Genomic DNA, 23482 nt, shown 5'->3' with positions numbered 1-23482 from the left:
AGGGAGGGAGGGAGGGAGGGAGGGAGGGAGGGAGGAAAGAGACACCTTCCACTGCCAGCCCAGGGCTATTGGGTGAAGAGGGGGGTACAGTAGGGTAAGAGCCCAGGGTGACATGTCCACCCCATCTCTGACTTATCATACATATGTTTATTTTGTGTCTCCCTGCATTACAATGAAAGCTCTTTGAAGGTAGAGACTGTTTCTTTCATTGCTATAGAGCCTAAAACAAAAACAGTGCTCAGCACATAAGAAATACTCAAATATTTCATAGAGTATTCATCATTCCTAATGGCAAGCTGGGTGTGCAGGGCCAACAATGTACTTTCTCCCAGGCTCAGTGCGCTCCATCTAGAGGAAGATGGGAGAGAAAGGAAAAATGACAATTTTCCTATCATAAATCCAAATGGTTTCCTGGCACAGAGAATACCGTTCCTGATTAAAGCAAGGACACATTATTAGATCCTTAAGCACTGTGTCAAAAAACGCTGGGTACTCTTTTCTCCCTCTTTCCACAGCTACCTTTTACCAGGACCCCAACTACAGCGACATCTGGCTTGGAGATACAGCAACTCTGCCCTCCATTCCATAGGGCCTGGCTTCCTTTCCACCTGACACTGAACCTCATATGGCAGCTGACCAGGTGCCACCTCATCCTCTTCCTGCACTCTCATGCCCCCATCACGAACTACACAACCAGCCTGAATTTGTAACTATCTTCTCCATTTTCCATCTTTCCTAGCAGCACCACTTTTCATCCTCTTTAGCAGATCCCCCCATGTAAAGGTCAATCCTGTCACATATGTTCTGTATTACATCTATTACTGTCACTTCAAAGACCTGTCTTCCTGACCTCATTTACCCTCCTCCAACCACAAACAGCCAGCCCCATGTCTCTCTTCACAGTTAACTTCTCACAACGGTTGTCTTATTTAACAGTTGTTTTCTCCAACCCCTTACCTCTGGGTACTTCTTAATCTATTTTGCTCTGACTCCTACCTTCAGTGAGCCATTTAAATTGCTCATCAAAGACACCAACAAATGGTATATTGCCAAATCCAATGGAAACATTCCCATCCTCATCTAATTCAACTTCTTAGCAGCATTCATCCAGAAAATATTTATGGGGACTTTCCTGTTGGCACAGAGGTTGAGAATCCGCCTGCTGGTACAGGGGACATGGGTTCGATCTCTGGTCCGGGAAGATCCCACATGCCTCAGAGCGACTAGGCCCGTGTGCCACAACTACTGAGCCTGTGCTCTAGAGCCCGTGAGCCACAACTATTGAGCTCACGCACCACAACTACTGAAACCCGCGTGCCTAGAGCCTGTGCTCTGCAACAAGAGCAGACCCCGCAACTAGAGAAAGCCCATGCGCAGCAATGGAGACCCAATGCAGCCAAAAAGAAATAAAATAATTTACAAAAAAATTTATGGGGCTTCCCTGGTGGTGCAGTGGTTGAGAGTCCGCCTGCCAATGCAGGGGACACGGGTTCGTGCCCCAGTCTGGGAAGATCCCACATGCCGCGGAGCGGCTGGGCCCGTGAGCCATGGCCGCTGAGCCTGCACGTCCGGAGCCTGTGCTCCGCAACGGGAGAGGCCACAACAGTGAGAGGCCTGGGAACCACAAAAAAAAAAAAAAAAAAAATTTATGGACCAGCAACTGTATGCCAGGCACTGTTCCAGACACTGGGAATAGAGAATTGATTAAACAGACAAGCGACAGACAGCTGACATTCTGGGGGAAGTGGGAGAAAACTGTTCATAAACAATTTCAGACAGGGGCAAGATATATGAAGAAAAGAAGGGTAAAGGGATAGAGAATGATGGGTTTTGGGGAGGGGGAATTGGTTGGCTATGTTAGAGTAGTTTGGTTATACTGAAGTGGTTATACTGAGCCATTACTTAGAGTGGTCTAAATAATGTGAATAAGTGAACCACAAAAAGATCTGTGCAAAGAGCTTTCTAGGCACAGGGAACAGCAAAGCATAAGAGCCCTCAGGAATTTGGTGGGTTCAAGAAATAGCACAAAGACCAGTTTTCATACAAGATGTGGCTGGAGATGTGGGCAGAAGCCAGAAGACTTAGGGCTTTGCAGGCCATGGTAATGAGTGTGGATTTAGTTCTGAATGTGATGAGAAACACTATGTGACTGGAAGGGTTTGAATAGGAGAGAGATATAAATGGATTTACATTCTTTTAAAAGATCAGCTAGTTAAACTGACTCATAAGCAGCAGTCATGAGGTAGGAGGTAATCCAGCAGAATGTGATGTCATGCAAGCCAAGAAGAGAGTTTTTCAAGAAGGAGGGAGTAGTCAACTCAATCAAATACTCAATCAACAGATTCAGTAGGATGAAAACAGAGATGTGAAACTGGATTTGACAAGAGGGCAGTTATTGGTGACCTTCTCAAGAGTGGTTTCAGTTAAGCAGTTGTTGAGAAAGACCAAATGAAGTGAAATAAAGATGGAAAGAAGAGACAGTGAGATACTGACTCCTTATTTGAGGTGAGGACTTTTATCGTAAAGAGATTCAGAGAAAAGCAGCAGCTGGAGGGAGAAGTGGGGTAGAAAGTTTGTTTTTAAAGAGATGGGAGATATTATACAATGCTTCTTTGTTGATGGCAATTTTCAAACATACCCTGGTATGTGGATCTCATACTAAAATGAGCATTCAAACTGGCTGACTACGCCCTCCTCTCTTTTTAAAAAAATTATTTATTTATTTTTGGCTGCGTTGGGTCTTCGCTGGTGCGCGCAGGCCTTCTCTAGCTGCGGCGAGTGGGGGCTACTCTTCGTTGCAGTGCATGGGCTTCTCATTGCTGTGGCTTCTCTTGTTGTAAAGCATGGGCTTTAGGTGCACGGGCTTCAGCAGCTGTGGCAGGCGGGCTTAGTAGTTGTGGCTCGCGGGCTCTAGAGCGCAGGCTCACTAGTTGTGGCAGACGGGCTTAGCTGCTCCGCAGCATGTGGGATCTTCCTGGACCAGGTCTCGGACCCATGTCCCCTGCACTGGCAGGCAGATTCTTAACCACTGCACCACCAGGGAAGTCCCTCCCTCCTCTTTGAAGAACTTTCCTCTCTTGGTTTCTACAACAAAGCACTCTTCTGATTCTATGTCCTGTCTCCTTCAAATTATTTTCCCTTGTCAGTTGTTGCTCTTCTAACACAGATCTCTAAATGCCTGATTTCCTCAGGGTTCTGTTCTTGGCGCTCTTCTCTATATGCTATCTAGTTGATCAGATCAGGCTGGAAGCTCAGGTGATATGCTAGCAATTCCCACATCTGCACTGCTTGGTCAGGCCTCTCTTCGAACTCTTCTGAAATTATAATGTCACCTCTACTTTAAATTTCACAGGCAATGCAAACTTCCTGGGTCTAAAAAAATTTCCCTCACTGGTGATTCAGTAGCTAGTACTGCCACCCATCCACCCTGCTGCTCAAGCAAGAAATGTGGAAATCCCCTTAGTTTCTTCCCCATGCTTAGCGTCTATATCCAACCCAGCTGCAAGTAATGGTGTAGCACTAAAACCAACACCTCAAATTTGTCTGCCTTTTTTCTACTCTGTTGCCATCCCTCTAGTCTAAATCTCTGTCCTCTCTCAACTGAATCATGGTAAGCTGCTATCCCCTGCCAGTCCATTTTCCAGAAAGCAGGGAGAGTGATCTTGAAGAAAGCAAATCAGATCACGTTCCCCTCTTATGTAAAAACCTTTCAATGGTTTCCCAAGCCTTTAGAATGAAATCTAATATCCTTACCCTGGGCAATAACAACCTCCCCCATTTAGTCCCTGCTTTCTCTATCTCCTCCCACTCTTTCCTTGCTCACTGAACTTCAGCCACTGGCATCCTTCCATGCTGGGTTCACTCTTTCCTTGGGCCTTTGAACATGTTATTCCTTCTGCTGTATATAGCCTCCCTCTGTTCTTTGCCTGGCTAACTCCTAGTCATCCAGTTCTCATTTCAAGTGTTACTTTTACCAGAGAGGTCTTTTCTGACTTAACATTAAATTAGGTAAGCCTTAGTTTCCTTATTTGTAAAATCAGTTATTCTAAAGATTAAATGAGATCATCCATGTAAAGCTCTTGGCACGGTAACTTGCACACATTATGTACACAGTCAGTGTTAGCTATTATTGTTTTTTATTAGTCTCACAGAGCACTCTGTTATTTCTCTTGATAATACCCTCACACTTCGTAATTATATATTTGAGTATAGCTGATTATGAGTGTCCTTCCTTTACACCATAAATTCCACAAAGGCAAGGATTATATACCTGCTTTGCTTCTCACCATATACCTAACACCTAGCACAGAATTTCACACATAGTGGGCACTAAACAAATACTGGATGGACTACACTGAGCGAATGAATAAAATAATTAATGATTTATCACTAAATATGTCTTTGTTCAATGCCACTCACAGAGGGCTGTATACCAGGTATTAAAAGAAGGTAATTAGGGCTTCCCTGGTGGCGCAGTGGTTGAAAGTCCGCCTGCCGATGCAGGGGACACGGGTTTGTGCCCCGGTCTGGGAGGATTCCGCATGCCGCGGAGCGGCTGGGCCCGTGAGCCATGGCCGCTGGGCCTATGTGTCTGGAGCCTGTGCTCCACAACGGGAGAGGCCACAGCAGTGAGAGGCCTGTGTACCGAAGAAAAAAAAAGAAGGTAATTAGAGACATCTGGCTCAAGACAGTGGGCTGAATCCATAATTTTATTTCTTTCTCTTCCCAAAAGGACACTGAAACGATAGAAGAAACATAAAAATACGAATGAAATAAAAATTGCATCTGGGGCTTCCCTGGTGGCACAGTGGTTAAGAATCCGCCTGCCAATGCAGGGGACACAGGTTCGAGCCCTGGTCTGGGAAGATCCCACATGTCGTGGGGCAACTAAGCCTGTGCACCACAACTAGTGAGTCTGCGCTCTAGAGCCCACGAGCCACAACTACTGAGCCCATGTGCCACAGCTATTGAAGCCCGTGCACCTAGAGCCCATGCTCCACAACAAGAGAAGCCACCGCACCACAATGAAGAGTAGCCTCTGCTTGCTGCAACTAGAGAAAGCCCTCATGCAGCAATGGAGACCCAATGTAGCCAAAAATAAATAAATTTTTTAAAAAAGAAAAAAATCTTAAAAAAAAAAAGCACATCTGGAAGGCAGCAAAGAGTGGCATCAGCAGACCAGAAACTTTGAGGGATTTGTGGACAACAAAGCAGATGGGATTGGACTGCTGAAGAGATCAATCACAGCTGAAGAGCCTCCAAGTTAAAAGGTAAGTACTAGTTCCATCAATCTGAGCCTAGAAACACCTCAAGTTCAGTGTCAAACCAGGACTGGGGATGAAAGTAGGTCTTGGGGTAGTAGGGTATTTAACCAAAGGCTTGCCAACGCAGTCCGTACACCCACAGGATGAGCAACAAGCTGTGGTGTCTCATCTGGGCTCAGTTTGAAAAACAGCACTCTGTACAGAGTGGGGGTGTGCTGATGGCTTCTTTACTAAAAAATATATATAAAAATATATAAGCTGCATATACATTTTTTAACTCGTTATTATGGAAAACTTTCAAACTTACACAGGAGTAAAAGAACACTACAGTAAATCCCTATGCACTGACCAATTCACTTTGACAATATTACCAGATGCCAGTTTTTTCATCTATACCAGGGTTGGGTTTCTCAGCCACACACTAATAACATTTTGGGATAGATAATTCTCTGCTGTGCGGGGCTCTCGTGTGCACTGTAGGATGTTTAACATCATCTCTGGTCTCTAGCTACTAGATGCCAGTAGCAAACCCTTAATTGTGATGACCAAAATCACCTTCAGACGTTGCCAAATGTCTTCTTGGGGGGGAAATCACCCTGAGCTGAGAACCACTGGATTACATTAAGGCAAATCTGAGACGTATCATTTTAACTGTATTTACTTCAGCATGTGGCACTAAGAGATAAGGATTCTTAACATAATCACAATACCTTTACCCTATTTAAAAAGCAACACTGTAGCCCCTGCTACCGGCAACTAGAGAAAGCCCCTGTGCAGCAACAAAGACCCAACAGCTGCCCCCCCAAAAAAAGCAACACTAATTCCTTGATATAATCTAATATTCTAATATTCAGTTACTGTTTAAGTATTCCTGATAGTCTCATAAATGCTTATTTTGCTTTGGGTAACTGGCATTCAGAGAGGATGCTCATGGCTGCCACACTAGGTCCACAGAGGGTTTCCTGGGTGGGCCCTAAAGACAGAGGAAGAACAAGAGTGGTACCTGAGGTAATTCTAGGCCACAAGACATGAAGGAGGGGAAAAGAAAGGCAGTTCCGCCTAGAGGATAACTGTGTCCAACTTCCTAAACAATGACTGAACCCCTAGTTTAGGATATGTTCCTGTTTGTCTTCCTGAAGGGACACCTACTGTGAGTACATTCCAATCAACTCAGTGCTCCAGAGCAAAGCTCAACCAGAGCCCTACAGGAGACTTCACAAATACCAACGACAGCAGAGGCAGTATAAGAAACAGAATAAATCTTTAAAAATATACAGCAATTTATGCAAGAGGACCCTGCATCGATTTAAAAAAAAAGCCACTATAAAATGAGGAGCAATCTCATACCTATCAGGAAAAAAAAAGTCCCAGAAAATAACAGGTGTTGGCCAGGATGTGGAGAAATTGGAACCCTGTGCACTGTTGGTGGAAATGTAAAATGGTGTAGCTGCTGTGGAAAACAGTATGACGGTTCCACAAAAAATTAAAAATAGAATTATCACATGATCCAGCAATTCCACTTCTGGGTATATGCCCAAAAGAATATACATTTTCATAACTAAACATGGGTTTAGTCACAATAGCTAAAATGCAGAAGCAACCAAATGTCCTTTGACAGATGAATGGATAAGCAAAATGTGGTATACGTGTACAATGAAATATTTTTAGTCTTAAAAAGGAAGGAAACATATGCTACAATATAAGGATGAACCTTGAAGACATTATACTAAGTGAATAAGCCAGTCACAAAAAGACAAACACTGTATGATTCCATTTATATGAGGTACCCAGAGCGGTGAAAATCACAGAAACAGAAAGTTTAAGGTATATAGTATGATGATCTGACTTATATACATCATGAAATGATTATCAAAATAAGTTTAGTGAACATCCGTGATCTGATACAGATACAAAATTAAACAGAAAAATTTTTTCTCTTGTGATAACTCTTACGATTTACTCTTAACAACTTTTCGTATTTAACATACAGCAGTGTTAATTATGTTTATCATGTTGTTCATTACATCCCTAGTACTTATTTATCTTATAACTGGAGGTTTGTATCTTCTGACTGCCTTTATCCAATTCCCCCTACTGCTACCCCCTGCCTCTGGTGACCATAAATCTGATCTCTTTCTCTATCAGTTGGTTGGTTGGTTGGTTGGTTGGTTGGAAAAACATTTTAACTCTCCCAAGCTTTCAGGCCAGAAGAGTCCTCTATCATAAAAGTCAGATTTTACCTCTTGACATCTGAATTACACCCATGTTCTTAATACAGTTAAAGACAATACAGATAGTAAAGATGTTCCCAGGCCTGTGTGAGGGAAGGAGACTCAGATCTATTAATAAAGTAGGAGAGAATTTACAGCTCCCTGTGTCAAATCTCAGACTTGGAGACAGGCTCAGAATCCAGCCACCTTCCTAGGGCTCCTCCCAAACCGGACGGACTCATCATATCATTGTGCTTAGCCTTGTCCTGATCTGGGCCCTCTGGAGATGTGGCCTTGCATGATGCAGGCAAGGCAGGAACAGTGGTCCATTCCCTGCCACTCCCACCCCTACGCCCCACTCCCCAACCACCCATTCTACCAGAAGTTCACTCCCTAGACTCAGACCAGAGGACAGCATTTTAAAAATACTAAAATGGTGTTCTGGGACAAGAGTTGTCTATTTGCTTATATCCCCTTTCCAAGAAAACAAAGGGTCATGTTATTTTAAGGGCTCACATGTAGACAGATGAATCACTCAAGGACTTAAGACACACCTTGGTCAACCGCAAAAATACTCAGTGAAGGGATTTCCCTGGTGGCACAGTGGTTAAGAATCCGCCTGCTGGGGCTTCCCTGGTGGTGCAGTGGTTGAGAGTCCGCCTGCCGATGAGGGGGACATGGGTTCATGCCCCGGTCCGGGCTAGGCCTGTGAGCCATGGCCGCTGAGCCTGCGCGCCCGGAGCCTGTGCTCCACAATGGGAGAGGCCACAACAGTGAGAGGCCCGCGTACTGCAAAAAAAAAAAAAGAATCCGCCTGCCAATGCAGGGGACACAGGTTCCATCCCTGGTCCAGGAAGATCCCACATGCCACGGAGCAACTAAGCCCATGCACCACAACTACTAAAGCTCACGTGCCCTAGAGCCCACACACCGCAACTACTGAGCCCATGCGCCGCAACTACTGAAGCCCGCATGCTCTAGGGCCTGCGTGCCGCAACTACTGAGCCCGTGTGCTGCAACTACTGAAGCCCGTGCACCTAGAGCCCATGCTCTGCAACAAGAGAAGCCACCGCAATGAGAAGTCCGCACACCGCAACAGCTGCTTGTTGCAACTAGAGAAAGCCCGCGCATAGCAATGAAGACCCAGTGCAGCCAAAAAAAAAAAAAATCAGTGAAATAAAAGCCATACTCCTCTAGCCTCACTTCCTAAGGCCCATTTTTTTTTGTCGTCTTCACACTTTTTGGTAGAAATATTTATCAACACTCAAAGGCAAAGTTGTTTTAAGTGCTTCTTATAGGTTGTTAAGTGCTCTAAAAACAGCAGAAGTCATCAAAAGTTGCCTCAAGTGCCCAAACATCTGGGATGAACCCAATCACTGTTGTCTTGGGCCAAATTACCATTTGGAAACCTCAATTTCTATTGCCCATCCATCTTCCCTAGGGCCTCTGGAGTTATCTTTCTAAAACAAATATCTGACCATGTCACTTCCTTCCTTAACATCACCAGGAGACACCCTGAGCTCAATGCACTGCTGCTGAGGCTACCTCTGACCACTTCCCATTTCATGCACGTCAACCATGCACAGCTCCTCAAACACATGACTGGCTCTTTCATGCGTCCTTGCTTTTACCCTGTCTCGTGCATCCTCATTTTCCATATATGTATATATATATATATATTTTTTTTTTTTTTTGCGGTACGCGGGCCTCTCACTGTTGTGGCCTCTCCCATTGCGGAGCACAGGCTCCAGACGCGCAGGCTCAGCGGCCATGGCTCACGGGCCTAGCCACTCCACGGCATGTGGGATCTTCCTGGACTGGGGCACGAACCCGTGTCCCCTGCATCGGCAGGCGGACTCTCAACCACTGCACCACCAGGGAAACCCCCTCAGTTACTATATTAAACTGCCCAAAACTCACCTTCATGCCTCCTTCCCACTCCCCAGGTATAGTGAGCCTTTTAAGCTCCCCACATAGCACTTTGTATGGTATATATCCAATAGCATGTAGTTGAGTGGGCTCTGATTCTTGGTGTTCACACGTTTCTTCCATCAGACAGGGAACTTTTTTTTTTCTTTCTAGAATCCTCAGCACCTCATAGGTGCTGAATGAATATATTATTAAAGGAGCTTAGGGAAAGCCATCATAAATGAAGTTCACTTAATAATGTCACTTGCTGTGATAATCCCAAAATACCTATTTTTTAAAAAAAAATTATTTATTTTTATGTTTTGGCTGTGTTGGGTCTTCGCTGCTGCACACAGGCTTTCTCTAGTGGCGATGAGCCGGGGCTACTCTTCGTTGTGGTACATGGGCTTCTCATTGCGGTGGCTTCTCTTGTTGAAAAGCACGGGCTCTAGGCACGCGGGCTTCAGTAGTTGCAGCACGCGGGCTCAGTAGTCGTGGCTTGCGGGTTCTAGAGCGCAGGCTCACTAGATGTGGTGCACGGGCTTAGTTGCTACGCGGCATGTGGGATCTTCCTGGACCAGGGCTTGAACCTGTGTCCCCTGCATTGGCAGGAGGATTCTTAACCACTGTGCCACAAAGGAAGCCCCCAAAATACCTCTCTAACAAGAATGCCAACTCCCTTCTAGAGTTCAACTCTAGCAAAGTACTGAAAGAGAAACCCAGGGGGAGCAGGTGATCTGATTTGAGAGCTGAGAAACTTTAAGGAGCCTCTGGGGTGCAACAGAATGTTTACCCTGCCTGGTTCTAGAACTCTGTAGCTCAAGGACTCTTTCACAAATACTAACAGGGTACTAGTCCAGATTTTTTGAAAAAACCCAGTTATAGAAATGATTACATCTAAAACAACGTAAAGTATGGTTAGACTAGTTTTATCCTGTATTCTTGCTATTTAACAAATATCAGTTATAAAGTCTTCATGTGAAAACCCTAAGTTAAAAAACTATTAAAATAAAAAGTAAGATGAGACAGGTTTATGCAGAACTTTGTTTAAAAGGTACAGGGCAGAGGAAAAGCTAATGTCTACAGTTGTGGTAGTAAACTGCAGTGTGACCCTGCCTTGGAGCGCACCCTTGTTTCCACAAATTCTGACTGGCTGGCTGAGATTCCTGATCCCCTTAGGCTCCCATCTAATTAACAGTAATAGTAACAAAGTGGTGGTGGTGGTAAGAGTTGCTGAGCAACTGCTATATGCTGACCCAGCAGTAGGCCAAGCACTAGTTCAACGTTAGTTCATTCCTCACAACAACCCTATGAAGGAAATTCTGTTCCCATCCTATTTTGCCAATGGCAAAAGGAGGCACAGGAGTTAAGTACCTACCCCACCCTGCTGGTTAAGTGGTAGAGAGTCAACACACAAACTCAGGCGGTCTAGCTCCAGAGCCCATGTTTTTGTTTTTTTTTTGTTTGTTTTTTTTGTGGTACGCGGGCCTCTCACCGCTGTGGCCTCTCCTGTTGCGGAGCACAGGCTCCTGACGCACAGGCTCAGTGGCCACGGCCCATGGGCCCAGCCGCTCCGCAGCACGCGGGATCCTCCCAGACCGGGGCACGAACCCGTGTCCCCTGCATCGGCAGGCGGACCCTCAACCACTGCACCACCAGGGAAGCCCCAGAGCCCATGTTTTAACCACATATACTAATGCTTTTGCTGCCTTTGCTCTGACCCCATGGTATCTCATTTCCTCCCTCTACCCAATACTACTGCCATCACTGTCTCACAGGGGCTGCATGAGAATCTTTATCTCAGAGTCTGTTTCCCCTAGAACAAAACTAATGAAACCGAGATTTAAAACTAGCAAAGACTAAATAACAACTGGAAAGTATACTCATGACCACTGACTTCATGGTGAAGAGGTACTTGGTAGATAATGCCAGAGCTGGATTTAATACATTACTATATAGTACACAAATCATCCAAATTAAACACCAGTGAAAATGTTTTAAAAGAAAATCTGGTTACAAAAGAACAAATACTGTATGACTCCATTTAAATGAGGTACACAGAACAGACAAATTTACAGAGACAGAAAGTAGATTAGTGGTTACCAGGGGCTGGGGGAAGGAGAAATGAGGAGTTACTGTTTAATGGGTTACAGAGTTTTAGTCTGGGATGATATTAAAAAAATAAAATAAAAAATTCTGGAGACAGATGGTGGTGATGATTGCACAACAATGTAAATGTACTTAATGCCACTGAACTGTGCGGTTAAAATGGTAAATCTTATATGATTTATATTTTTCAAAATTGGGAAAAGGCTGGCTCTACCAAAATAATTTGGAATACATTTAAAAAATAATACACATGAGAAAATAACTAGTTTCTTCAACTTTGAAAGAAAAGAAGCAAAGTTGCTTGCCTCCCGTCCTCTCTTTTTTATGCTTATATGTGCTGGCAATTAAAACACCAGCTATTGCTGTTCAAAAGCATATCAAAGGGCCTTCCTTGGTGGTGCAGTGGTTGAGAGTCCGCCTGCCGATGCAGGGGACACGGGTTCGTGCCCCGGTCCAGGAAGATCCCACATGCCGCAGAGCGGCTGGGCCCGTGAGCCGTGGCCGCTGAGCCTGCGCGTCCAGAGCCTGTGCTCTGCAACGGGAGAGGCCACAACAGTGAGAGGCCCATGTACCGCAAAAAAAAAAAGCATATCAGAGGCCAACGCATAAAAATTTATAACTTAATTATCTGCATAAGACATCACTTGCTTAGCAAACCCATTATAATGCATATGTTTCAAAACGATAGCCTCATTTCTCAAAAAGCACTTGCCTTTAAATTAGAATGTGATATCCAAATTTATAGCAATACTTCTAAGGATGTGCTCTGGTAAAATCATCAGAACATATGGGGCTGAGACTATGTATGCCTCTTCATTTTCCTGTTTGGTCAAAGGCAATTATACAAAATTATTTTTTAAACTTAAAAAGATTTATTATATTAGTATGTCACAATTAGCAATAATCTAGATAATTAAGGTAATTTATTTCTTTTTAATCATAATACTGAAACTACTCACATCTATATTAGTCAGCTAGGTAAAACAGGGATAATATCTGGGGCAAGAAAAAGGCTGAAGAGTAAGAAAATACACACTAAGTAGAGGAAGGAATCAGAGATCTTATGTTTAATTTTGAAGCCTACCACTTTGACTTCTGATTTTATTATAAGATTGGTTAAAAGAGCCGTTTTAGGGAGCAAATATAAGTATCTATTGCAACATAAATCTATTAGGTTCTACATTTGATAGTGAGAATATGGTAAGTGAGAGTGAATAGCAAGGGCACTACATTAATCAAATCCAGTTCCTGAGTTTAAGAAAGCGAGAGCTGGAAAATCAAGGGAAATCTGTACACAGTGTGATAACACCTCACTGTTCCTCACCAAACACAGTGGCAGATGGGCAACACTTTGGGTTAGAGTATCTACTTTTCTTTCCTTTCTTAAATTATAGTTGCTGTACAGAGTATGTACTTTTCTGATTCAAATGCTCCCTACTTAATGGGACTTCATAAGCCTTCAAGTGTTCCATTACTTATGCAGGAAAAATTGTGCATGGTTAAATAATGGAATCAGAAAAAAACAAAACAAAACACAAGCCTGATTTGACAAAATAGGAAATCAAGATGAGAAAAATTGCCTCACAGATTAACATTTTCCAAATTCAAATGCAATGATCATTTCTTAGACCATTGGATAATCTATCTTACGCTCTTTGATGGTAGCCTTACTGTTGTCCTAAGAGAAATATGCCACTTCTACAAGAGTACCCATGTATTCTATTCTCTGGTGAACAGGAGTTCTGCAGTCCTGATTAGACCACTGACATAATATCTCCAGTCATAGGGACGTTACACCAGAGGGCTGAAAATCCATAAAATCCATATAAAGTGAAGAGAGGTCAACATTTTATAGACTAGGGGAAAAAACAACATCTACATTTAAAAACGTAATGAATACTTATTTGTTACTCTTCTGCATGAGGTTAATATGGAAACAACTTAAGGAAAAATAAACAAGTAACAGTCAGAGATGCACAAGGTTACCACAGACTGAGCAGAGGAAACGCAACAAATATTGTACACTGTAAAAAGGACAAGAAACATAAGGTGAATGGCTCACCTCTTCTGTCCTTGGAGTCAGAATTACCTGTGTAATAAGTAAAAAAAATAGAAACATTCACTCAGATTAAAAACAAACATTATTATTCAATCTAATGTAAAACAAAATAAGCTCTAGAAATATGGATACTTCTCCCTTTGTATATGCTGGAGCTACAATGAGGCACCCTCCAACAACTGGGAAATAAGACTGCCCAGATTCACTAAACTTTTATCGATGGTTTGTCCTTCTCCCTGAGTACAAAAACAATGCAGCGTCAACATTCATAAAAAATACAAGAATGCCAAGAGAAATATAAACACAATAGTACTTGAGGTCTTTATGTCTTTTTAAGCCATTAAAATGCAACAGGGCAAAATTTAGTTAAAAATATAAAAGACCTTAAATGATAATAGATAATAAAATCTAAATGGCACAGACCAAACTCTGTATACTAACAGAGAAAACCTTTTCAAAGGCTTATGAAATATCCACAAGCCCCTATAAATTCCTTGTAGTAGAAATAGTACAGACAATATTCTTTTATCATGATGCAATAAAACTAGAAATTAACAAAGTAAGAAAACACTTGAAAATTAAAATCAAAACCGAACTGCAAAATGCCTAAACAAATAACACATCACACTTGTGGCAGAATCTACTGACACTCCCCCAATATCAGTCTCTTCCTCTTCTTGCCTTTAGTACAGAATATCCCCCACTTTTAGCTGAGCACAAACCTGTCCATTTAGAGACTACATTTCTGAGACTCTAGGTGTAATCATATGAAGAATTCCAGTCAATGGGATGTGAAAAAAACCAATGAGAGTAACTTCTGGGTCACACCCTTTGGAAAAGAAATTGTTTGTAACTATTTCCTCTGTTGCTCCTTCCCAGGGGCTGGAACCAGAACCCAGTGATGAGAGCCATCTCTTGACCAAGCAGATGAGGGCAACTGTCAGGATGCCAGAGGCACAAGAAAAAAGGAATTTGGTCTCTGATGAGGTAAAGCCCCCCTGTCTACTTCTGGAATGTGAAAGGGGAGAGAAAGACACATCTGTGTCTTAAGTGACTTAAGTGGTCAATGAATTTCGGTATATCTTTGTCAGAGTAGCTTAGACCACTCCCTAACTAATATAACTACCTACAGGAACACTTATAGGATATGCCTAAAGCTGTGCTTATAAAAAATTCATAGCATTAAATACATATTAATTAAGAAAAAAAATAAACAAATGAAGCATTCAATCCAGGAAGATAGAAAAAGCACAAAATAAATCTAAGAAAAGCAGAAAAAATAAGAAAGAAGAAATTAATGAAATAAAAAACAAAAATGACAGAACTAATAAATATACAATAGCAGGTTCTTTAGAAGAAAAAAGCAACAAACCATGAAATAGATAAATGGTTAGTCAACCTAAACAGGAAAAAGGACTTAAATATATAAAATAAGAAATAGTCACAGCTATGTAAGAAATTAACCCTAAGGGATGACTTTTCCTCAAATCTATTTGAATAATTTTGAAAATCTAAATGAAATGCAAAATTTTCTAGGTAAACTTCAATTCTTTCTATGAAGCAAAACAAAACACTGACAAACAAAACTTATCAAAAATAGCATACATACAAAGGAAACACATATACCAATCTCATTTAGAAATAACTTACAGGGACTTCCCTGGTGGTACAGTGGATAAGAATCCACCTGCCAATGCAGGGGACACGGGTTCGATCCCTGGTTCGGGAAGATCCCACATGACGTGGAGCAACTAAGCCCACGCGCCACAACTACTGAGCCTGCGCTCTATAGCCCACATGCCACAACTACTGAAGCTCGCACACCTAGAGCCTGTGCTCTGCATCAAGAGAAGCCGCCACGAGGAGAAGCCCGTGCACCGCAACGAAGAGTAGCCCCTGCTCTCCATAACTAGAGAAAGCCCACGTGCAGCAACAAAGACCCAACGCAGCCAAAAATAAATAAAAAATTAAATCTTTAACAAAAAAAGAAATAACTTAGAAATATCAATGAAAAATTTTGAAATAAAATAATATCAAATAAATTGCAACAGTTATTCAAGAAAAATACAAGACCAAGTGGAGCTATTTTTGCTGGAATGTAAATAGTTCAAAATTAGAAAATCAATTAATATGATGCACTGAAGCATATGATAAAAAAAAGAAAAAAACCCATACAGATCTTGCTCAATGATGCTCAGCTGGCAACTGGCAAAATTTAACACCGCTTCTTGACATAAATACTCTTTAAAACAGGAATGAGTCAATAAATCCTGAACACGATAAATATGTTTATCTCAACACAAGAGTCAACACCATGTTTAATGAAAAACGACTGAGATCATCCTCCTTAGAATCAAGTACAAAACAAGGCTATCTACTTTTACTATTATTTCCTAACTTTGTTCTAGAGGTATTCACCAATTCATTTAAACAGAAGGAAAGAAATCTAAATATTTGGAAATTTAAAAAGAGATATTTCGGGCTTCCTTGGTGGCGCAGTGGTTGAGAGTCCGCCTGCCAATGCAGGGGACGTGGGTCCGTGCCCCGGTCCAGGAAGATCCCACATGCCGCGGAGCGGCTGGGCCTGTGAGCCATGGCCACTGAGCCTGTGCATCCGGAGCCTGTGCTCCACGGTGGGCGAGGCCACAACAGTGAGAGGCCCATGTACCGCAGAAGAAAAAATAAATAAATAAATAAAAAATAATAAAAAGAGACATTTGCAGATGAGATGATTTGAAAACTTATGATAACTGAAGAAAATTATGTCAAACACAAAGGAAATTAATTAAGATGATCAGTATAAAATATACTGTATGTACAAAAATCAATGGCCTTATGTTGTACAGCTAAAACTAAAACAATATTATATGTCAATTGTATCTCAATTAAAAAGAATAGGTTTCATAGCCCCAACAGCAACCAGTTAGAAGATACCATATTCCACCTATACTAACAAAAAACAAAACAAAAAGAAAAACCTTTGAAATATGTAGAAATAAGCTGAACAAAGCACGTGCAACACGAGCGGTGAAAATTTTAAAACACTTCCAAGAAATACAAAATAAAAGACTTCAGCAAATGGAATATGCAGCATTCTTGGATAGGAAGAATTAAAAATATCAATTGTCCCTGTTAATCTATAAACTTAACATGATCTATAAAAACTCTTTTCTAGCTATACAAGTTGATTATAACACTTACGGAGAAAAACAATCAAGAAATGCTAGCAAAATTCTGAAAAATAAGATTAACAAGGGATAACTCATCTTATCAAACATTAAGTATTTTATAAAGTTACAGTTATTAAAACAGTGGGGGGACTTCCCTGGTGGCACAGTGGTTAAGAATCCACCTGCCAATGCAGGGGACACGGGTTCGATCCCTCGTCCAGAAAGATCCCCCCATGCCACAGAGCAACTAAGCCCATGCGCCACAACTACTAAGCCTGCACCCTAAAGCCCACAATCCACAACTACTAAAGCCCGTGCGCCTACAGCCCATGCTCTGCAACAAGAGAAACCCCCGCAATGAGAAGCCCTTGCAGCACAATGAAGAGTAGCCCCTGCTCACAGCAACTAAAGAAAGCCCGCACGCAGCAACGAAGACCCAATGCAGCCCAAAATAAATAAATTAATTAATTGAAAAAAAACCCCAAGCTTAACATTGGCTAATAGGGCAGACTGGATAAATACATCAAGGCAAAGCCATACAATGAGGTAGCCCCTTACTATAATATAGAAAAAGTATGATAGGCTAACTGAAAAAAGTAATGTGTAGAAATGTACACAGTACATTTATTATCTGTGTTACAAATGGAAGAAAAAAGGTATGTATATGTGTGTGTGTATATATACACACACACACACACACACACACACACTTGCTATTTTAGAAAAGTGAAAAAAAACCTCAAAGCAAAGGTCAATAGAAAAGAAAAATTAAGATTAAAGAATTAATTCAGGATATGTCCAACATCCAAATAATAAGGATTTTAGACAAACAGAACATAGAAAATGGAAGAGGGAAGAACATTTTTGAACAAATACAAGAAAAATTTCCAGAACTGAAAGACCAAAGCTCCAAAGCTCCTATCCCAAAATAATTAATGAAAGAAAAAGACCCACATCAAGACCCATTACTATGAAATTTCAGGGCACCAATGATGAAGAGAAGATCTTTAAAGACACACAAACAATTAGGAATCAGGATAGCAGTAGAATTCTCCAAGCCTGGGAATTAGAAGTCAGTTAGGACAATGCTTTAAAAATTCCAGGGAAAAAAAATATGTCCTCAAATTCTATACACACCCCTAAAGATATTTTTAGACATGTATTCCTCATGCAATTTACCTCCCATGGACCCCTTTCTCAGGAAGCTACTGGAGGATACGTTCTATCAAGTGATGGGGTAATCCATGAAAGAAGACAATATGGAAGCCAGGAAGCAGCAAAGGAAATTCCCAGAATGATAGAGAAGGGAAATCCCAGGCTGACACTGGAGTAGCAGCCCTAGTGATCAGAAAAAACCTAGGCTTCAATAAGACAGTGACAATGGAGGACTCAGGAGGATGATCTCTAGGTAAAAAAGAAATAAACAGATTATCTAATAGGTCTGACTTTGTGGAAAACTAACCGTATTACAAGCCTATGGAAAGTTTGGGAAGAAGCGGCTTCTAATAGCAAAAAAAAAAAGGTAATTATGAAATCCAGAAAAAAGTTGTACAAGAAAGAAAAAATAATCACATCACAGCTCAGCATGGAATAGTATTATATAGTCATAGTAATACAACATCAAATACTGATTTTACCAAAAGTTATGATGTAACAATTATGGGAGGATTGATAAAATGGTGGTGACACGGCAGATGTGGGGTTTCAGGCTGTAACGCCTGATGTACCATAAAGTTTTCCTTCTACTGATCTTGAATAAGAGCCACCAGTGAAAGGCAGTCTCAGCCTCCTCTGAGACATGAAATGTGTTAACTGTATAGTAACTGGTTTCTCAGCTACGGCATAATTTGGACCTACAGCAGATTATAGAAAACTCGGTTCCCTAACAGCAATGTGGAGAGACCACAGAAGTGAGAAATAGGTCTTACTTGCTACTTGACAGTCTTCAGATCTAAGGCAAATTATTTAACCTCTAAGGTCTTACGTCAAGCAACTACTAAAAAGAGATAATTACTCCTGGTCATCTCACAGAATTGTTAAATGAAAGACAGTACAGAAGAACATAGGCCGTGAAGACAGTCAGTGACAGTCTCACCTTTTCCATTTACTACCTCAGCTTGTATAAGTTATTTTGCTTTTCCTCTCTAAGCAATGGCCATAATTTACAGAAAGAAATAAATTTTTACACCATTACTCAGTATGTGTTTGTGTATAACTGAAACAAAAGTTTTACAAAATAATATATATAACATGAAAAGAATAAAAATGGAAGAGGACCATCCACACACACACAAATTTGTGGTGGCTCACTAAACTGATTTCAAGAATCGGTCATGACCTGTGCTTTGAAAAACACTGTAAAACTCCTTCACCTATAAAACATAAAATAGAACCTACTTAATAGGATCCATAGGATACTTCACAGGAATTACTTCTATAAAACTCATAGTACAATGCCTAACACTTAAAATTAGTGCTTACCATATGTAGGCCCCATTATAAATATTTTACCCATATTAACTTGTTTAATCCTAACAGCTCCTTTATGAAGTAAGTACTATCATCATCATTCATTCTTATATACTGATGAAGAAACTGAGGTAAAGTGGTTAAATAGACTTGCCTATTCTCACACAGCTAGTGTATGGCAGAGTTAGGATTCAAAATCAAGTAGTGTGGCTCAGCAGACTGTGCTCTTAACTGCAAATGCTGCATAACCTTTATAGTAGAACATATGGGGTTAAAGCTGGCAGGTGCAGGGTCTGAGTTGTAAGGTCTAGCTAAAAGATGTCATCAGCAAATGAGATTCAATTCAGTAAATATGCCCCCCAGGAGCCATATGTGATTCCATGTGGGGCACTGACCTTCTAACAAGGAAAAAATATGAGCCAAGGGGATAAGACCAAAGAGTAACAGTGATTTTTGCTAGAAAAGGAATGACAATTATATAGCTGTCGGGGAACAATTATTTCCTTTACTACTCATAGAAGCCCTTAGAGGGACCCCCTCCAGTCCTCGGAAATTTGCCCTACCCCACCTGGTCTCAGATTTAGGTCTCTGATTCTATCTTCAAAGCCACTTCCACTTCAACCAGTGATTGATTCAAGAAGAGAAGTGGGCTGGGCTGAGGCCCTGAACAAACTGGCAGTGTAACTTAACTGTTTCCCTGAATTCCTCTTCCTAACTCTACTCCTGGCCACAGGCCTTCCACTCTTATCTAATTGTTACAGACACCCAGAACCCTTCTCCTTCCCATGGTCTCCATGGATCCCTTCCTTTTCAAGGCTAATACTATTACTCAGTTTCACTATCCTTTCATCTTCAGTCTCTCACATCATCAATTAGCTCTCCTCTTTCTCTTATATTTTCAATCTTCTTCTCTACCATTAAACATGATTAAGTCTCCCCAGTCTAACCAGGATCCCATGCAGAGCAGGATAACCTCCAGAATCTCTCTTCTTACCTCCTTTTTTTTTTTTTGGCCACACGGCACGCAGGATCTCAGTTCCCTGACCAGGGATCAAACCTGGGCCCCCTGCATTGGAAGTGCAGAGTCTTAACCACTGGACCACAGGGGAAGTCCCCTATCTTCTTTCCTCTTAACTATGTTAACCAGATATTCCTGAGAATCCCCTATATCTAGGTTTCATTACTTTGTGCTTGGGCGATTTTACTTATTTCAAGAAATTTTATGGCTAGAAAACACAAACAAAAAAAATAAAAGGGTGAACAAACTCAAAGAGGAAAAGAAAGAACAAATAGAAACCACCTCTAGTACCTGAAGGAGGAAAGGTTTCTGGAGTGGTTGCTGCAGTGCTGGCATTCCCCTCCCAAGGTTCTGTTCTGGTATCTGTGAACTGGTTATCTGGAAGCCATGTTCCATTTGGTGAAACTGCAGTGACTACAGAATTGGTGCTTACTGTTCTTGTGGTCCCATTGTCAGAGTCTGAAGAATTGACAGTGGTTACATAGGTGGGTCCCAGAGTTAGGCTTGGGCTGAATGTTGATGCCAAGGAAGGAGAAGTTACTGAAGAAGTAGGATTTGAAGTTTTGGTCTCTTCTTTAAGTGATTCTGCTGTAGATGCTTTAATAGATGTTGTAACGCCTACTGAAGGTGAAACTACAAACACAAAAAAAGCAAGAAAACATCACACAAAGAATTTGAGAGCTCAACAGGTATGAGGCACAAAGCAGCAAGCCCTTACTACACTCTCAAACACTTGACGACCAATGAGCAGATACATACACACACACACACACACACACACACACACACACACTCACCCTCTTTTATTTTATTATCTTTAAAAAAAATTGAAGTATAATTGACTTACAATGTTCTGTCAGTCTCTGCTGTATAGCAAAGTGACTCAGTTACACATATATATACATTCTTTTTTAATATGCTTTTCCATTATTGTTTGTTCCAGGAGATGGGATATAGTTCCCTGTGCTATATAGTAGGACCCTATTCTTTATCCATTCTAAATGTAATAGTTCGCATCTACCAACCCCAAACTCCCAGTCCACCCCTCTCCCTCCCCCTCTCCCCCTTGGAACCACAAGTCTGTCCTCTATGTCTGTGACTCTATTTCTGTTTCGTAGATAGGTCCATTTGTGGCATATTTTAGATTCCGCATAAAAGTGGCATCATATGGGATCTTTCTTACTTCACTTAGTATGATAATCTCTAGTTGCATCCAAGTAGCTACAAATGGCATTATTTCGTTCCTTTTTTTTCCCTTTCTTTTTTATGGCTGAGTAGTATTCCATTGTATATATGTGCCACATCTTTATCTGTTGATCGACATTTAGGTTGTTTCCATGTTTTGGCTATTGTGAACAGTGCGGCTATGAACATAGGGGTGCATGTATCTTTTTGAATTACAGTTTTCTCTGGGTATATGCCAAGACATACTCTTCTTTTAATGCTGAATCCTTCCCTCACTTCCAAAGGATTACTGTCTAATGGAGGGAGAAACGGGATTCTTTACTTAGTTCCTCAGAATCAATATATGAGTCTTAAATAGCAACCGTTTTCTTTTCTTTTTTTTAACTTTTCAGGAATGAATACATAATCTCTTTATTTAAAGTAGTATATGGTATATAGAACAATGCTGAGCATAGCATACACTATAACCCAGAGATGTGCAAAGACATTTTACTATCACTTTTAAGTACAACTTTAATATTTTTTCTTTCTTCAGTATCACCGAGGCCTTCAAATTTGGGTCATTAAACATAAAACCAAAATTCTATTCCAAATACCAGTCTTATCAAATGGCACTTTACCTATGGTAGTGTTGTTGGCACCAACATGTATCAGACCACTGCCAAGCAGAACAAGAAGGAACCAGGAATCCATGCTGACCTGGAAAATAGAAAGCCATTTTAGATAAGGTCCCATTATACTGTAACTATGTCCAAACTATTCACCAAAGGAGTATATTGGGCGAACTCTTCCTAGCTATTAAAGTGCACACACAGGACCAATGATCTTTTGGGAGTCTGGTAAGCACAATTCCCCAGGAATCCAGCTACTTAATTGAATCTTTACACAACTATAAGTAAGAGCAGTGGTTCTCCACCTTGGCTGTACTTTAGAATCACTCAAAGAACTTAACAACAACAACAACAAATCCCTGTGCCAGATTACATCTCTGGGGGTGAGAGGCAGGTAGCAATCCGTTTAAAAGCTTCCCAGTTAATTGCTATGTGCAGCTTTAGTGTCTTCAGAATGAGAAGTATGGAGAAGGTAGGTTGACTGCATGAATGTACTGCCCTCCAAAGCAGACGTTATACAGCTGTTCTCAACCTTTTATTTCACTTCAAACCATATCAGAGGGCTATGGTACATTCCCATTGGTAGTAGTGGCTCATTCATCCATTCAGATGTCTATGCCCTATACTAAGCTAGGTACTAGGGAAACAACTAGGGAGCAATACCCTCAGAGGTCCCATTTTCATGAGACTCACAGCCTAGAGGTAATTTAATATGGTAGTGACTCTCCAAGGGAATCAGCACATGCCTCTCCATGGGGCACATGACAATCTCTGAGGGAGCGTGAAGAAATGCAGGTGGTTTATGCACATCCCAGGAGTTTGCCTCTGGTACCAATAACCATGCCTAGCAGGGAATTGGGTTCAGCCAGTGGCCTTCCCAAGGTACAGCCATACAAGATCTGACCAGTTCCCCTCTTCCCCCCGATCATTATCCAAAATTGGGAAAGCATACAATTCCCTCCATAAGGGTTAGAAAACAGATTGGAAGGCTGATTATTATGTATGTATCCACGTCTATTCTTGATAAACCAATAGGACATGGTTTTAGGAAAAATAACAATGTATTTGCGGGGAGGGGGTTAGACCATCACCACATTCCATATATCAAAATAAGATCCAGATGGGCTGAAAAATTAAATGCTTACAAACACATTTTAAGAGGGAATAAATGCAAATGTGAGTGCAGAGTGAGGAAGGATTTTCTAAACATAAATGCACTGTAAGAAATCACAAAGGTAAAAATGGAATATCTGACAATAGAAAAAAATAAAAGCTACAAAATATAAAAGAAATCAATCATAAACAATGTTCATGGATAGGAGGACTCAATATTGTCAAGACGTCAGTTCTTCCCAACTTGGTTTATAGATTCAGTGCAATCTCAATCAAAATCCTACCTTTGTGGATATCAAGAACTGGTTAAGTTTATATAGAGATGCAAAAGACTGAGAATAGGTAGCTCAATACTGAAGCAAAGTT

General features: G+C 41.2%; 1 protein-coding gene across 9 annotated transcripts in view; it reads right to left on the bottom strand.

Annotated features, from left to right (window-relative positions):
- PTPRA (protein tyrosine phosphatase receptor type A) overlaps positions 1 to 23482 on the bottom strand; it is a 185355-nt gene that overhangs the window by 49799 nt on the left and 112074 nt on the right. For 2 of the 9 annotated variants that reach the window (XM_029221925.1, XM_029221926.1), the window contains exons 2-4: positions 22013 to 22091; positions 20499 to 20840; positions 13554 to 13580 (exon numbers count right to left, since the gene is read on the bottom strand). In XM_029221925.1, coding sequence (XP_029077758.1) covers positions 13554 to 13580; positions 20499 to 20840; positions 22013 to 22085 — 442 coding nt within the window. In that variant the 5' untranslated portion in view covers positions 22086 to 22091. Of the gene's footprint in view, positions 1 to 13553; positions 13581 to 20498; positions 20841 to 22012; positions 22270 to 23482 lie in introns of those variants that run through there. The other 7 variants (XM_029221931.1, XM_029221928.1, XM_029221923.1 and 4 more) reach the window with 6 other exon arrangements.

This window comes from Monodon monoceros, unplaced genomic scaffold (assembly GCF_005190385.1).
Source record: "Monodon monoceros isolate NGI ecotype Baffin Bay Population unplaced genomic scaffold, NGI_Narwhal_1 Super_Scaffold_13, whole genome shotgun sequence".
In the NCBI taxonomy this organism is placed as follows: Eukaryota; Metazoa; Chordata; class Mammalia; order Artiodactyla; family Monodontidae; genus Monodon; species Monodon monoceros.
Note: the sequence above shows the minus strand (reverse complement) of the source record. Positions and strands in the feature narration are given on the sequence as shown.